General features: G+C 36.7%; 1 protein-coding gene across 2 annotated transcripts in view; it reads right to left on the bottom strand.

Annotated features, from left to right (window-relative positions):
* The window catches only part of LOC110039368 (UDP-N-acetylmuramate--L-alanine ligase-like), a 109,790-nt gene that overhangs the window by 19,420 nt on the left and 71,673 nt on the right, over positions 1 to 18,697 (bottom strand). For both annotated transcript variants that reach the window (XM_020744402.1, XM_020744401.1), the window contains 4 exons: positions 15,758 to 15,846; positions 9,074 to 9,124; positions 8,672 to 8,767; positions 8,073 to 8,149 (listed from right to left, as the gene is read on the bottom strand). In XM_020744402.1, coding sequence (XP_020600061.1) covers positions 8,073 to 8,149; positions 8,672 to 8,767; positions 9,074 to 9,124; positions 15,758 to 15,846 — 313 coding nt within the window. The remainder of the gene's footprint in view (positions 1 to 8,072; positions 8,150 to 8,671; positions 8,768 to 9,073; positions 9,125 to 15,757; positions 15,847 to 18,697) is intronic.

Here is an 18,697-nt window from a genome sequence, read left to right on the forward strand (position 1 = left end):
TCTCCAACAAGCTCCTCAGGCCCAATACACAGTTGGAGTTCATCTCTCCTTTCTGGACATCTGACGAGGTGTCCCCTACTGACCTGAAAGTAACTTTTGAATATCTCCATGTCATGTTCGACCTCCCTCTGTCAGAATAACTTAGGAGAGGTTCTATATATCCAAAAAATCAGCATCTCGATTATTCGTGATGGATTTGTATCTGATGTAGACACATTGAACTAATAATCTGTGTAGAAATCCAAGCTTATTCCTGTTGATGTTGCTCTCACCCTTAGCAGGATGCTAGGTCGAATCATCATAATCTCATGCTCTGCTGGGCTGTCATTACCTCAGAGTCACCACCTTCTAGAGCAGAGACTGTTACCTCTATTAAATCTCTATCTCAGGGTTAACTGGATTTTTGGCGTCTCTTCTTCCCTAGCTGCAAGTGGAGAATCCTCTCAAAAGTCTTCGTCTACTTTTTATCACCATTCATCTCTTCAACTGGAAGCTGGTACTCCCCATTGACGTCCTTACAGTCTTCAATATTTGTGGTATCCTTACCCAATGTTTTAACAACGCCCTGCCAAGTAAAATATATCACTCTCCTGGTTGTGCATTCTACTTCCACATGTCTGAATCCATGGCACTTGCAAAACTTCCTAGCTGTGAAAGCCTTGTGGCTTGTTTTTGTTGAATAGTAGACAGTAGGCCGCTTGGTGATGTGATCTCTCCATTTCTAATGACAGGATATGTAACATTTGACAGTAGTAAGTTAGTAGGAACTAGCACTGTGTTTCTCGCCTCATCTTCAAATCTTCTCGTTCCCCCCATTCAACCATTTGAATGATGGTCGAAAGTAGCCTCCCATTGGATTTCATCTTCAATGTCTGTAATTTTTCGCCGAAGTCGGCGGATCTTTCGCCGTTTCTCCTCCCAAGTAAGCTCGAGCACGTATTTCATTAGTGGCATGGCTAAGTTTAGGGTTGCCAGGTGAAAGATGCTGCATGAAATTAATTGAAGGTGCATAAGACTTGATTTAGGATTGCTGATTTTGAAAATCATTAAAGAGAATTTAGGGTTTGGTTTAGGAGTGGGTGGTTCAGGGTAAGAAAGCAAATTTTCCGGTTGGCGGGGTAAGGCGGACACTTGGGAACCCTAGGACATGTCTGATTGGACTAGCTCTGATACTAAATGGTATATGAAGAGAAAGCCCAAACCACAAAAGAAACAATAATATTATTATTGAATTTGAAATTAGTTACAACTCTTCAAAACATGAAATAAACGACAAACAAACACAAAAACAAAACCAACATCTCAAAAGTGTATCCCAAGGGTAGTGGAGGTTGGTCCGGGGAATTTGGAGGCTTGGGCCAGCAAGGGTGAATGCGGGAGAGAGCCGACAAAGGTTAGAAGGTGAACTGGAGGAGGGAGGCAGCAGGTTAAGGTGGCAGAAAGTTTGTTGGGCGACTGGGAGGTAGGTTAGAAGGTGGGGTAGCAATTTGGGAAGGTGGAACAAAAGCTGGGAAGGTCGGAACAACAAGGTAGCTACTGTAGGGGAGCCGACAGGCTGCTGGAAGGGGGCTGAAAGGCCTGGACAACTGGTTGCTGCAGCAGAAAGGGGCTCGACAGCAAGGGGGGAGCTGTTAGGGGTGGCCGATGGCTAAGGGAAGTGGAAGAGAAGTTAGGAAGATAAAAGGGAAGATACAATCACCACCTCAGAGTAGGATACAACCGGAGCAACACCACCACCTTCTCGGATACAACCAATAAAGGAAAAAAGGACTTCACACAAGAATCTAAAATCAGCACACAACAAACCTAAACCTTGCATTCAGAGAACAACAATTTAAAGACTCGCGAGGGAAAAATAGAAAATGAATGCTCCCATAAGGAAATCATAGAAAATGAAGGAGGGGAAAGGGATTGGCAGCAATGCCTCCCTTCCTAAATGGCCGCTCGATTGAGCGAGGTGTAGAAAAGACACAGGACGGGGCGTGGGAGGGCGCTCCCCCTATCAAGATTCTTGTCCGGGCCCGGAATTCCCCAGGAGCGGCGTCAATTGGGCCGATCGGTTCACTAGCGGGAGTTCCCACTCCTGCAATCCCGCAGCGGGAGAGCCGTGCTCCCCCATGGTCACGACAAGCCCCGCATCAACTTCATTGGCATGCTTATCAGGATCCCCAACTCATCAAGAATTCTCTTTAGGCACAACACCTCACATACTTTATTAGCCATAGCCCGATATTTTACCTTGACACTACTTACCACGACATTATGTTTTTTAGTTCGTCGTGTAAGGAGATTTTACCAGACATAAGTACAATATTCAGATGTCAATCTCCTGTGAACAAGAAAACCAACTCAAGCTGCATCAATGTATGCCTCTATATGCTATCGTGTGGTTTTTTGAAAGAGTAAGCCCTTGCATGGGGTATTTTTCAGATATTTAAAAATCTTGTTAATTGCTTCAAGGTGTTTTTCATAGGGTGAATGCATAAATTGATTTACCGAATTCACAACAAAGGTGATATACGGTCGTGTATGTGACAAGTATATCAACTTTACCACCAACTTTTGAAATCAATCTATATTCACAGGATCAACTAATTTCCGCGTGCTATTTTTTTCAGAGTTTTCATCTCCTAGAATATAGCCTCATTCTACTTAGGAACTTTCATAGAATCATGAATAGTATTAGAAATCTACATATAGGATCAATGTGAGGTAAAAGCCTGAAAATGGGTGAGAGATTTTTATATGATACATAATGAGATAATGGATATTGGGTGCAAGGCCTTACCCCTTACTAGTAGTAATGGGAGAACGGGAGTCATTGAATTTAGAATTAGAACAAGACTCAGGTTCAAACTAAAGAACCAAAAATTAGAGAATGAAGTGGATTGATCTTAAGGTAAAGGCTCAGTTAGGACATTATCTGAAGGGTTCATGGATTATGGGCAATGCCAAGGATTTGCCGACTCTTTCTTTCGAGTTGTTTTTTATCACGAGTAGACAATGTCAAATGATGCCATTGTTGTAGTTCTCTTTCTAGTTTCCTCTTTGTTAGTTGTTATAGGATTATGAATATCATGAGTTGACATCAAAGGAAAATCAGAATTGTCTTCAACATCTAAAGAAATAGACCCACTTTCTCCTAGTATAATAAAGCTTGGATTTTCAATTTGAAATCAAGATTGGGAGATATTATTTTGTGAGTCATCGATTTGAAGAAAATCCTAAAAAATAATAGTTGAATCTTTATTTTGTCTCCCACCTTGAAGTTGAGATATACATAATAGTTGTAAATAAAAAAAGGTGATATCTATGGTAACTAAATTTTTTTTAGAAATAGGATCAAAACATTTATACCCCTTTTGAGTAGAAGCATAACAAACAAACACACATTTTTAGCTCGGGGCTCAAGTTTTCCTTGACTATGCTATAAATGTAAACAAATGCACACTCAAATATCTATAAAGGTGAAAAAGGCAAGGACCGATTTGTTAGGTAAATTTTATGAACATCAAAAAGTGTTTCAATGTTTAAAATTTTATTCAATATTTTATTTATGTGAAATATAGCAGTAAAAACAACATCACCCTAAAGATTTGTTGACATTTAATTTCTAAATAGCAATGCCCGAGCAAATTTGAGTAAATATTTATTCTTTCTTTCAACCACAGCATTTTGTTGTGGTGTGTGTGTGTTTTGATAAACTATCCCTTTTCAAAAAGAAAATGTTAACTTAAAAATGTTTCAAAATATTCTTGTACATTAGGAATATGCCCGCACAGTTCTCGAGAAGACACTTGGAATATATAAGAAGATTCGTGTTCGGACATTTGTCATGAAGTCGGTCGACCAATGAAGCCGACCGAACTAAATACTGACCGACCCAACGGACACTTTGCAACCATGTAGCACTCTCTCAACCGCCGTCTGCCATTACAAAAGATAAACATTCAACTAAAGGTCATTCTATCGAACAAAGATTTCTTATCTAACCGAGTGAATATGGGTTGACCAATTGAATACCAAATGTCTATGCCTGACAGTTACAAATATGAAGCGACGTCAGGATAAAAAATAGATGTATAATGATGCCAACAACGGTTACAAGGCCAGGATATGTATTATTTACATAAAATAATTTAACGGTGTAAAAGATTATAATTTATAGTAACATTTCTAGTAAATTGAGGGAAAATAATGTAATTTGTAATACCTTACTGAAGAGTTATAAATAAAAAGATCATTTTTTACTGGAAGAGATCCCAGAAACTTTATAAAAACCTACGTATTACTTGTGTCTTATTTTCTTTCCTTCATTTGACCAAAACTCCATTTCTGGGGCGTGATCAAAAATACAATTTAAGCTTCAACATTCTAAAAGGTGCGGTGGGCGTTGAGTCATGCTTCAACAAGAGGAGCGCATCAAGGTGAACGAAGAAGCATCCAATGTGAAGTCCGTTCGGGAAATCATGCAACAACAAATCCAAGGGCTTCATGATCGAATAACAAGTCAAATTGTGAAGCTGACCATAGTGATGCTAGAGGGAAGGGGGCAGCCTCTCTCGCAACCTGATCCACCAACACCCGAAGCCTAAGCTCAGTAGGCAACCTAAGCCACAAAGCGAATGGAAGAGTCCTAGTACCAGGACAGTGCCAGATCCACGCTAAAGGGAGGACCAAAACCATTAGCAATAAGAGTCTATCATTAGATCAACAATGTGTTCACCCATCATGTTGTGGAAGTCGAGCCACCAAAGAAGTTTAAGGTTCCCCCTTTGGAATTGCAGAGCAACCCTGTTGACCATATTGCGCCCTTCGAGTCGTCAATCTACCTTCTCAAGATCTTCGACACATTAAAATATTGGTTGTTTTACGCGACATTGAGAGATTCAGCTCTTAGGTGGTTCAACGAACTTGCTGCAGAAATTATCAATTCCTTCAGAGATTTCAGGAAGTTGTTTTTGGCGCAATTCGCTAGCACCCAAAAGCCACAGAAGGACTCGAATTCTTTGTGATATGTGAAATAAGGACCAAACATAAGCCTACAAACATACGTTAAACCATCTAAGAGCAATAGTCGATCGTTGCTAAGGCAACCCTGACGAGTTTACGGAAATCTGAGATGTTGGCTGAACTCCAGGAGTTGGCCAAAGACCACATCACAACCAAGGAGTATATGAATGAACCGATTTCTAAAGGGAAGAAATCGGATCGATAAACGGGCAAGAACCGCTCGAGGGATGATGAATGGAGAGAAAAAGATGGCTAGCGTCCAAAACGCGAAAGAGGGCAATCGTCACTAAGGGATAAAGAAGACGAACGAGACGAACGCAAATGCAAACGATCAAATGACCGGTTTATGGGAGACCGAAGGACATCCAAACACACCGTTGCGAGTTTCATTGATGGAACTCAGACGCGATATAATATAAGGAGTATTTCTGAAAGGCGACTCCAGTGAAAATAGAGGCTTCCCTTCAAAATCTCAACAAATACTGTAAGTATCATAGGGACCACGGACATTACACTGAAGAATGCAGACACCTTCGTAGCCAAGTGAAGGAGATAATCCAGACCGAGAAGCTCATGGAGTTTGCAGCCCCAGAGGCCCACACTTGGCGAAATGGCAAGACTCCAGGAAATAGAGACTGCCAGAGCCAACACTATTCATATAACAGGGATTGTGCCAGCGGTATTGGGAGGCGATTCATACACCAGAGTGGACTAGAAAAGAAGTTGATTGGGGAGCTACTGTGGTGTGGCGACTATTACGAAAAGGAAGTCCCATCCCCCAATCAGTTTCACCGATGCAGATCTTCCCATAGTCGTGAACCCTTATATTGATGTCATTGTTATTTCATCACTCAACAGTAACTACCAGATAGAGAGTATCATGACTGATACTGGGAGCTCAGAGAACATTTTATTCCGAGCCGCGTTCGAAAGATGAATTTGAAACCAATCGGTTAATTGCACCTCCAGGCCCATTGTGTGAATTTTCTGACAGACGGAAGGAGGCACTTGAAGTAATACCACTTAGTCACCTGCGGAGAAGGTGATAATCGGTTTACCAACATGAAAGACTTCACGGTGATCGACTCTCCACCAATTTACAACTCAATACTCGGTCACCCTCTCAACAATTTTTGAGTAGTGGTGTCAACATATCATGTAGCTTCGAAGTTCACCTATGACGGGGCGATAGTTATTGTACTTGGAGATCTGGAGCAATCCCGAACGTGTAATTTTTTTAGCGAATCAACCCTAAACCTTACAATGAAAATTCCCATAGGTCTCGGAGATCCAGGTAATTTTTTTCTGATCAGTGAAACTTTTGATGCAGGTCACAAAGATATGCTGATCCAGATTCTCCAAGAACACAGTGATATTTTCGCATGGTCAACAACTGAAATGCCATAGACGTGGCTTTTCACAAGCTCAAAACTAATATAACCGCCCGACCAATAAAACAAAAGCTCCGGTCGACTGCAAGGAATTTAAGAAACTTTTGGAGGTTGACTATATTCGAGAAGTTCAAAACCCCTCCTGGGTTGCGAAAGTATAATGGCAAATGGAGAATGTGTGTGGACATCACGAATTTGAATGTTGCTTGCCTAAAGGAAAACTATCCACAGCCCAAGATTTATGCTCTGGTGGACTCTACTATAGGTTTTCTAGATGTTTTTTCTGGTTATCACCAAATCAAAATGCACACGGTAAATGCGGAGAAAATGACTTTTATTACCAATGATGGGTTGTTTTGTTTTACAGTAATGTCCTTCAGGCTGAAAAATACTGGTGTAAGTTATCAGCATCTAATGGAAGTAATATTTTCCAAGCAGGAAATAAGAAACATTAAGGTCTATGTGGATGATGTTTTAGTAAAAAGTAAGTCGACCAAACAACATTTGTACGATTTGAAAGAAACCTTCCAAACGCTAATGAAGTTTAATATGAAATTGCACCGTTGAAATGCACATTTGGATCTTCGAGGGGGAAATTCTTGGGCTACCTCTTGATACCCGAAGTCATTAAGGTTAATCCCGAGAAAGTGAAGGCACTCCTCAACATGCTTTCCCCCGGAACACCAAGGAAGTACAAAAGTTGATCGGCCAAATATCAGCCCTGTCGATCTATTTACAAGTCATGAGACAAATGTGTCGTCTTCTTCAAAGTACTAAGAAAGGCAAAAAATTCGAGCAAATGAATGAATTTAAACAAGCTTTCTAGGATTTGAAATAGTCATTAATCTCTCCATCGTTGTTGCAGAGTCCAAAGCCAAAGGAGGAACTTTCAGTTTGCTTAAGAGTCGGCCCGGAAGCTATTTGTTCGGTCCTTGTTCGAGAAGAGTCGGGGAAACAATTTCCCTTCTATTACACCAATCGGGTCCTCAAAGGGGCCGAAATAAGGTATTCACTTATGGAGAAACTAACATTTGCTCTTATTATTTCTGCTTGCAGACTTCGGCCATATTTCCAAACCCATTCGATTAAGGTGGTCACTGATCATCCTCTTAAGTCTATACTCTTTCTATTAGAATATTCGAGCCAATTATTAAAATGATCCGTAGAGCTCAATGAATATGACTTACATCCCTTGAATGGCGATAAAAGCTCAAGTTGGAGTAGATTTCCTAGCGGATTTCTCCGAATCGAGTGAAAGTAATGTCGAGCTCTCTCTCCCTCCCTCCCTCCCACCCAATGTGTGTGTGTGTGTGCGCGCGCGTGCGTGTCTGTGAACATTTTAACTGCCTCAAAAAAGTTATTAATTTTGAGCGGAAAAAGCCTAACCCAAGTAGGTTAGGTACACTTGGCAATGATGACAATGATAATGTTCAGGACTGACTTCTTGAGTAAAAAGCAAAAAAAAAAATTTCTCATTTGGAAAAAAAAATCAATGAATAAACAATTAAGTTAGCAACAAAAAAACACTGAATTAAAAAACTATTATGAACATGCTTTAGATTAAAAAAAAAACAGAAAAAACATTTGTAGTCTGAACATATTAATGGTAAAAATCCAGCTATAGTTAAAAAATTGGAGAGTCGAGTCTGAAATGACAAAAGACCTTACCCATCCCCACACAAGATAAGATGCCCACCACTCTTGATTTGTTGCACAAACTTCCTAAATATGGATCGTACATGCTCCTAAATGTGAATGAACATTACATTAGAGCGTGTATGGTTGAGGACGATATCAGATGACAATAAATTACTCTAATGTAACAATATCATATTGGGGCCTAGAGCTTTATGTCAAGTAATTGAATAAGCATTTTAAGGATGGGGGATTGAATAAATTAAATGAATGTGGCTAAAATTAAGCAATAAACTCATGCAAAACATAAAAGAAGAAAAGAATGCACATGGGCTGTGTTGGGCTGGGAACTTTGAATAGAAGAGATGAAAAATTGTTTTAAAAACTCAATTTAATGATTGGAGGCTCATCATTGCCCCAGTAATTTATTTTAATTTTCTTCTTTTTCCTTCAACAACAGAAGTATGCAAGAAGTTTTATAAACAACAAAAAAGGACAACATGGTATGAACTATCAAACTTGAAAATAAAACAGCGAGTTTGCAAGCAAACTCCTCAAGTTTGATTTGAATAACTGCAATTAATAAATATAGTTCTAAATAGTTATGCTCGTCATCAATCTTCGATACAAACCTCATCATCAAATAAATCAACATGCTCCCACTCCACATTGGTTACAACCGCAATAGAAGGTGATAACCCAAGAAAACAACAATCATATTCATCAGCCTGTGTGATAACAACTGTAAACATCAGTTAACGACTTCTATGTAAAATAGTAGAAATGTGTGCAGGTTGAAACAACCAAATTATGTTGCCAGTGAATGCTAGAATCAGCATGCCAATTGAGAAAATTAAAATAATAATGAGAAATACATATACACATAAAAGGATAATGGAATGTCATACCAAAGAAGCAAAATTTTGAACTGTATATCATTACATACAGGCTATTAAACTCAAGGATATTGGACACAGAAGTACCAAAGGAAACACGGTTGCCTATTCAATTATGCAGTATCAGGAACATCATACCTCCAGGACAAAATTAGGACCATTCCCAGGAATTATATTTCCTTCTGAAAGCTGAAGGAAGAAACAATATCAAAATGCTGACAAATAAAAGTGATGGAAGAACTATAAGAAAAAAATCAAGCACATCTCGTCAGATAACTGATTGATAATACCGTAGTTTTCTGCTAAATAGAGCATCAACAGAAAGTGAGATAAAATATACCAATAAAAGGGTGAATTCTAATCCAACAAGGAGCGGGGGAGCTCAATTGTAAATTATGCAAGAATAGATGAAAGCAACCCACGAGACAGAAATTTTACAGATTTAAGTGTTAGAAATGAGTAAATCTCCCAATTTTGGTGATTTGCATACATACCACATAACTAACATGTATATACAAAGACAAAAGGATTTAGATGTTAAAGATGTTAACGCAATTATATTTCCTTTCTAGTAGTTGTTCTCGCCGCCTCTATGTATTTGTTCCTCTTCTATTCATCTTATTTAAATGTTTAAAACCTAAAAATAATATTAAAGCAACCTAATGAGTTATCTAAGGATAACCCAAGAGTAATCACACTACGAAACTACAGTAATCTAAGGAAAAGAGTATAATATGTATGTGTGTCTATAAGAAATCGTATAATATGCAAGTCTTTCGTACTTATTTATAAGCAATCTAATATATGTTTAGAAGCAAAATTATATATGCTAATACATGGATCAATGACCTTTTTTAAATGAACATACGCTAATCTTTTATATGCATTTATCTTAGCTTTACTTTTACTTTATACTTTACATACGCATCTGTCTCTGTGAGGATCACTGTCAACAAACCTAACCCACCCTTGGCCGATATTGCATCGTCGGCTCCCATCAACACAGCGGTTAGCAATCTACGTGTCGTAATTGTCTAAGATGGAAAGACCCTTACCAACCCTCACCGTGACACAGCGGTTAGCAATCTAAACATCACAATTGGTTGGGGAGGAAAGCTCTGATCTACTCACCCTCGGCTGATATTATCATGTCGGAACAGGGGTTAGTGACCTAACCATCACAATTGTCTTGGGTGGCAGAAAAACTCTATGGGCAAGGATACACTGGTGTCCCATGTCTGTAGCATTCGGGGGTGAACTCTTCATCTGAACATGCACATACAAACATTCACATAAAAGTTATTTCATTATTCATACATACATTATTCTGAAATATTTCAAAGCAATTACTAACATGCATACTTCTCTGTCATGCAATTATTCATCATGCATATCTTTTATATCATTCATAGATCTATCTCATGCATATATCTTATTTATATCTTTCCTACATGTCTATCTTACATGTTTAACATACATATCATTTGTATCATACATATCATGCATCTTCTATATTTTTTTCATGCATATCTTGAATATCTTTTCTGGCATGCATATATTTTCCATCTACCAATATAAAAAATCTAACTAAACTAGAGCATAAATAGTGTCAAACATACATTCTGAAATAAAGAAAATTACTGAAATTTAAAAATACAATTACTCACCGCGATTGCCATGCTAGTTTCTCAATCTTGAGTAATTAGTGAGACGTTGGATAACCTTTCTATTAAGCGCAGTAGCCTATAAAACATAATATTAAATTTTAAGATTCATTTGATTTCTGTGAATTGAATTATGTTGCACGGACACGGACATAGTGATGGAAATGACACGGCACGGACACGGGACACACATATTATTGAAAAAATAGGACAAGGACATGACACGTAGTTGTAATAAAATTATTAAAAATATATGTATATATTAAATAAATAAAAAAGAAAAGTTAATAAATGAAGCACCAAAACCCTAGCAAGGCTCTCAATGGCGAGACCTCGATGCCGAGGCAAATCGAAGGAAAGAGGTAGAAACGAGGAAGACGGTTGTCGGTTGGACCTTGTACCTCAAAAGCCAAAACATTAAAAAATAAAAGATAAAAGCTAATAGGTATTAAATAATAACTACTAACTAATAACTAATAAGTAATAAATTAATAAATGAGAGGTATTTACAGTAAATTTTCAAGTGTTTACATACACACCATCAGATTATTATGTATTTATATATCTTACACCTAAAATTTGATTTTTACATTTATAACACCCAACTATCTTATATTAAATCTAAATATATAAATCAAATCAAATGAATTTTTTTTTAATTTTTATACATATGTAAGGTGAATAATGAAAAAATTAAAATTTTGATGTTAGATACGTAAGTACATAATAATTGAGTAGTATGTATGCAAAACATTCCTAAATATTATATTTTTCTATTTTAAATCTTGCAGAAATTTTTTTATTCATTAATTTAAGAATTGTGCCGAACACGCATGTCCCCAATTTTCTTTTAATATTATTTAATTCAGACACTTCTGCGTCATGTCCGATATGAGTCTCAGTTGTGTCGGAGCCGTATTAGTGCTCTGCATGACACCGTAATTAGGAGTGTCCGTGTAACATAGAAATTGAATTATTTTTCATAAATTAGCATATGGTTATGTTATCTGAAATTTAAAGAGCTGTCATATCTCTTCTACACACTTGCCTCGAATTTCCCGCCTTAGGTAAATAACCTGAAATTTATAAAGGTCTTAGCATTTTATACATTTTTGGCTCATAAAGTAATTAAACCTAAAAATTAACATTCTTACCTCTAAATAAGCTTCTCAGCACGAATCTGCCTTCTCAAAGCTGCCAAACTCACTTTCTAGCACCTCCAACCACACCTCTCCTATGCAAATATCATGTTAGAATCGTTATGAGAGCTCGCAAAAGGCTTTCGACGCTTCTGACACAATCAACACTTCCGACGACTACCAGAATCGAACAATGCACAAAAAATGAGCTAAATCTCAAAATAAAAGTGTGAGGAAAAAAAGAATTACCTCAAATGTCGTGAAAAAGAGATTCACACTAACAAAAATTGCCCCGGAGCCCTATACTTGATCCTGCAACTTCCTTCGTGTCGTTCGCCTCCCTGCTAGTTTGCGGCACTTGCACTGTTGCAAGGGTCGCGAGCTCTAGTTCTCCGGAGCAGCAACAACAGTCATGTGAAGGAGGAGAATTGGGATCACAATAGAGAAGAGAAAGAATTTGGAAGGAGAAATTGAAGCTCTAAACTCATTTGGCCGCACGAAAGGAATAACAGAGGCATAATTCGGTGGGCCACAGTACTGAGGATTAGGAAAATAATTTAATTAATTAAATGAATTAAACTTATAACTTCAACATTTTATATCTCTCAAACCATTCATAATTTACATATGATGTTTTATAGTTCGATTTAACGCGTAGAATTTTATTAAATTATTTCAATTCAAATTTGGCGAATCCAAAAATTGAGGAATATTTTATGTCGTCAAAAATTTTATCAAAATTTTCAAAAATTCATTATTACAATTTCCTCTCCTTATAAAACTGTTCTTGAAATTCATCAACTTCACATCAACTATGAAGATGAAACAAAAGTGATTACAAAAATCTGTTTCTTGTCAAATGATAACTGAAACATATCAAACTCTATGCATCAACATTAGTGACAACATGCTCGTCCAACTCCTGATGGGTTAAGGAATACAACATGCTCGTCCAACTCCTGATGGGTTAACGAATAAACTCTTAGATGTTTAAAACCTAAAAATAATATTAAAGCAACATAATAAGTTATCTAAATTTAATCCAAGAGTAATCATACTACTAATTTACAATAATCCACAAAAAAGAGTACAATATGAATGTTTCTATAAGAAATCATACAGCATGCCGATATTTTATGTTTATAAGTACTCTGATATATGTTTATAAGCAATCTGAGATATGTTTATAAGCAATATTATATATGCTAATAATGCATCAATGACCTTTTCTTAAATAACATACACTAATCTTTTATATGAAATTATCTTAACTTTACTTTTACTTTATATTATATATATATATATATATATCTATTTCTGTGAGGAACGTCGTCAATAAACCTAACACACTCTTGGTTTATATTGTCTCATCAGCTCCCGCTAGCACGACAGTTAGCGACTTACACATCACCATTAGCTAGGGTGGAAAAACCTTTACCTGACCCTAACCGATTTTATCTCGTCGACACAGCAGTTAGCAACGTAAACATCACAATTATTTCGGAAGGTAAGCTCCGGTCCACTCTCTCCTAGCCGATATTATCCCATGGACACGCCGATTAGTGATCTAACTATCAAAATAATTTTTTAGAACATGCTCCTGTGATGGTTGTACAAAATAATATTGATATATTATTGATAAGATCCATCGAACATCAAATAGTTGTATTGATTTATTAAAAGCTTAACTGACATGTATATTCTTTTTCTTTTCTCTTGTATTACAACAGTTTAGGAGTGTGAGTATTCACTAAACTTGAATATCTCATCGTTGATTCAATCTAATTTTTCAGGTATAATTAAGTGTTTAAAGGATGAGTGAAAAAAATAATAATGTTTATAAAAGACGCGAACAATCAGTAACGAGGTAAATTTAAATATATTTTTTTAAATTTAATTTGATTAGTAGTTCTTCCATTCGCTAAATGGAAAATGAATATAAAAAAAATTAGTTCTCACCATTCAACCGTCTGTAGCCGCTTTGGTTAATTCAAGCTCGAGGCCCGTTTGCGACAAAAATAATTCTTCTAAGTATTTGTATATATCCAATTTAGTCACAAAATATCACATTTCTCCAATTCGAGCCCTTGGTTATACAAAATTTATCAAAAAATGGTCTATCTTATAGAAATTATGAAACAAAATTAAACTTAATTTAGACTTAATTATACAAAATTGTTTCAATTTTATTCCTTGCAAGAATAATTTAAATTAATTTTTTATAGTCAATGGACTAAATTAGAGAAATATGACACCCTGAGATTAAATTGAACACAAACAACTAGCCGAGAGTGAATTTTTTTTATCTATTTTTTTCCCCACACAACGTAAAAGCACTCGCACAACTTATGCAAAGCCTTAAACCTAAGACCTCTTGGACAAAAGACAAAGCTTTCCACCGCGAAGGCAAAGTAAGTGGCTTGCATAAAACAGTATGATATTTTATTTTACGGTGCGGTACTTTATTAAAAAAAAGAAATACCAACTGTTTTGATTATAATATTTCTATCAATAATTAATAATAGATTTACATACATACCACTCAATTCTTATGTATTTACTTATCTAAAATCTAAACTTCACCCTTTACATACATACCACTTTATCTATGTATGAAAAGACGTATTTCACTTTTAGAAGTTATGGTGATGGTATATTTCATTTGATATGAATGATTTGGGTGGTATAAATGTAAAAAGTAAAGTTTAGGTGTTAGAAATGTAAATACATAAGAATTGGGGGTATGTACGTAAACGTCCTTTAATAAAATAGAACATTGTGTATAGAGCATGCCAAATCTTTTTTGTTTTGTGTCCCATATCAATGTCCATACATCATAGAGAGGAATAGTTAAAAAATTTAAGGAAATCTAGTGTAGTAAGTAGCACCCATGATAGTTATCAAATATCCCCGTTCGTGTAGTTGATTTAATACCACTCTGCTCAAAATAGCCTAATATTATGGCACGATTTTTTTTTGTCAAAGCCTACTTTAAATAAACATGAGCTTTGGGAACCTTTTGTTTGAAATTTTCTCAAAGTGATTATATAAGAAACTAGAGAAACAACATCTCTAAAGGAGGAAAACAAATAAACAAAAGTAGCTACTAGTGGTTATCATCAACTTGCTTCAACTAAGAATGAATTGTGAAAATAGTTTGGATGATAAATAAAATTTATATGCCGAGATTTAATATACATATTCCCTTATTTTAATATGTCGTTATGTAAACCAGTTCAATAGTTGTGAAATTAATTATCATATCTTCCTCAATGAAGATCACTTAAATGTCTTCGATAGAAAAAGATGTAAGAAATTCATCCCTGATTGGTTGAAAAACTTTTAGTTAACATAATGAGTAAAAGGCCAAAATAGTCCTCCAAATAGTAAGAGGTGTCCAATTTAGTTACGAAGTTACAGAGTGCTTTATATTAGTCCCAAGTTATTAAAAGTTGCTCCATATTGGTCCTAAATTAAATTGTCCGTTAAATTTAATGGTGGTCTACATGAATTGAAGGGTACTTTCGCCTTTTATGTAATTATTCAAAATTTATGTGGTTTCTATATAAATTTGAGTTTTATTAATGTAAATTAAAAATTATAATTTTTCAACAAGAAATAAAAAAAGAGATGTATATACAAATCAAATAAATTTTAAATAATTACATAAAAGATAAAAATACCCTTCAAATTCATGCATGCCACTGTTAAATTTAACGGAAAAGATGATTTATGACCATTCTAAACTCTGGAATTAAATTATACAGTTCTTGATAATCAGGGGACTATTTTGAGCTTTTACTCTTAACATAATCATATATTATAATAACAATTGGGAATTATTTCAAAATATGGCAATGGTGCTAAAATTATTGGTACGCCTTACTAATTTGATATCATTTTATCTAGACATTACTAAAGTGAATTCATAAAAGAGAAATTATCACAATCTCAAAAAATGTTAGAAGGAGAAAAGAAAAATGGAAGTGCAAGATTATAAGTAGGCATGAAGAACATACTTGTGGAACATTAGCTCCAATAACTGCAATAAGATCATCCCCCATAGCATTTAGAACATACGAGAGCATTGCTGTTGTGGTACTCTTTCCTATAAATAAAGAAATAGTTAGCATAAATCAGGTTTCTTTCATTGTGAGATAATTTAAAATTTTCAACATGTTACATCAAAAAAGGAAATATTATGTCTAAATACAGGTTAATCCCACTCTTGTAAATTCATCCTTTTTATCATGTTGGGATTGTAAAAATGTCATATGATTAAGCAAACATTTAATGCAAAAAAGAAATCTAAGAGAAATTTAGAAAGGCTGAATTGATGCTCCAAGGCAGTGTCTCTTCCCTTGCTAAGGTGGACCCGATGAGAGGTGGTGCTCCAACATATTCTGCTCTAAGGTGGTTGATATCTCCGTATATTTCTTACCCTGTTCCTTATGCCTGCTTGATGTTGCCCTCTCCGTGCTTCTCCTCCCTGCTGCCGCATCCTCCTTGCACCTTCTTCACTACTACTGCCATCCATGCACTAATCCTACCTGTTGCCCCTCCCTCCCTGCACCTTCCTTGTTGTTGCCACCCCTTCCAACGCCCTCCCTGCTTATTGCCACCACTTCTGTGCCACGCCCAGCCTGTTGTCGCCCTTCCCAACACTCCTCACCGCTGCTTAGCCTCCCACCGCTAGATAGCCCTTCAACTGCTACTTCCCTAGCCCCCGCCTTCCCACCTCAAACTAGAGGGTCTTTTGTGTTCATGCCGTATTTTTCTTATTTCAAGTGCCATTGATTGTAATCATTGTTGCTTTTGTGTAATAATATTTGCTTCCCCTATTGAGTTTTGGATTAACTCCAGTCTCATTTGGTATCAAAACTAGCCTAACCCTAGTCTTATCTCAAAGTTTTTAACACTCTCCAAAACCCAAACCTACCTTTCCCACACACCAAAAAATCCATTTTGTTTTCATTCACATACCCTCTCCAACATCCAAAACCTAACCATATCACCAAGGAGACACATGTCAGAACTTACTCAAAATGAGATGCAATGAGAAATCCGTCGACTTCAGCAAAGGCTTACAAAGATTGATTATGGGGCCTAAGAGGAAATTACCCTTGATTGTAATACAACAAGTCGAAGAGAAGAAATAGAAAAGAATGAGAACCCCTTCCATAATGAGGGCATCAGTAATGAAGACTAGCCATAATGCTTCAAAATTCAGTACTAAAGAAAGCCAAGAGAGGAGGCAGCGTATATAGGGTAGAAATTTCAAAATGAATGTGAATCTATCAGAGTTCAAAGGAGGAATGGATCCAAATAATTTCATAGAATGGTTGCAGTCAATTGAGAGAATCTTTGTGTACAAAGAAGTGCAGAAGACCAAAAGGTGAAGCTCCTGGCCATCAAATTGAAAAAGTGTGCTTCCATATGGTGGGAAAATTACTTAGGCAAAAAAGGCAAGAAGTAACAAAATTACCAAATGGGACAAGATAAGGAAGGAGATGCAGCAGAAATACTTACCTCATCACTACCATCAAGATATATTTATGAGACTCCATCATTTAAAACAGAACGACCTATCAGCTGAAAAGTTTATGAAACAGTTTGACCAGCTTCATAAGAAATGTGAGTTGGTCGAGCAAGAGAAACAGATTATTGCCTGATATTTGGGAGACCAGAAGCTAGTTATCATTAAAATTATGCAACTGCAACCCTATTGGTCACTGGGAGATGTCCAGACCTTAGCCTTAAAGGTAGAGAAACAATAGAAACAAAACAGGCAGCTGCCCTCCTTCAAACATCCACAACACCTCCAGCTACCAACAATGGTGCATCAAGAGGAGTTAGGAAGACCAGGCAGTTAAGTGGCAAGACAAATCTAAGTGGAAATAAACCAGAGAAGAGTAATTTGCCTAGTACAACTCCTGTCAGGAGATGTTTTAGATGTCACGACTACGAACACATAGCCTCCAACTACCCTACGAGCCTAGTTTTTTCTTTCATCGAGCAAGGTGTCGTCGAGAGAGAGAGGAGAAAAAATAGGAGGGTCAGGAGGACGAACTTCAACTCCAGGGAGATGAGGGAGAATGCTTGTAATAAGGAAGGTCCTATTGACTAAGCCAGACAAGAATCATTCGTGCTAAGGCATAGCATTTTCTGGATCAAGTGTACCGTAAGAGGGAAGGCCTGCAACCTGAGTATTGATGGTGGGAGTTGCAAGAATGAGACATCCACTCTGGTGGTGAAGAAATTAGATTTGGCCACACAAAAGCATCCTAACATATCCCTTACCTAGATAAAAAAGGGAAATGAGATACATATCAATCAAAAATACTTGGTTGAGTTTTCCATTGGAGATCAACTAAAGGAGCAAGTGTGGTGCGACGCGGTATCGATGGACGTTTTCCATATTTTATTAGGTAGGTTGTAGCAGTTTGACCGTAAGTCTAGCATGATGAGTTCAAGAACATTTATTGATTCAGGAAGGATGGGAGACACGCAGTTCTTTTGCCCGTTAGGGACTCAAGAAGAATAGACATCATAAAGGAGATTGTAGTACCATGAACCACCATTATGCAGTTGGTACAAGAAGCTTCAATGGCAATGACTTTAGTCTTCAAATGAGATACCAGAGTCTATACAACCACTGCAAGCTGATTTTGTCCTGATGACGGACAACCTTCCAAAAGAATTGCCATCATTGAGGGACATTCATCATGACATTGATCTCATCATTGTATCAGTGTTGCCAAACAAACCTACCTATAGATTGAGACCTGTAGAGTATGAAAAATTACAACATGTACATGATGTTGTTGCGAGGGGCTTGGTGAGAGAGTGTACCAGCCCGTGTATTGTCTCCAACTTGATGGTGCTTAAGATCGGATTGTGGAGAATGTACACTCATAATCGAGCTATCAGCAAGATCACCATCAAATATATGTTCCCTG

This window comes from Phalaenopsis equestris, unplaced genomic scaffold (assembly GCF_001263595.1).
Source record: "Phalaenopsis equestris unplaced genomic scaffold, ASM126359v1 Scaffold000002, whole genome shotgun sequence".
Classification (NCBI taxonomy): Eukaryota; Viridiplantae; Streptophyta; class Magnoliopsida; order Asparagales; family Orchidaceae; genus Phalaenopsis; species Phalaenopsis equestris.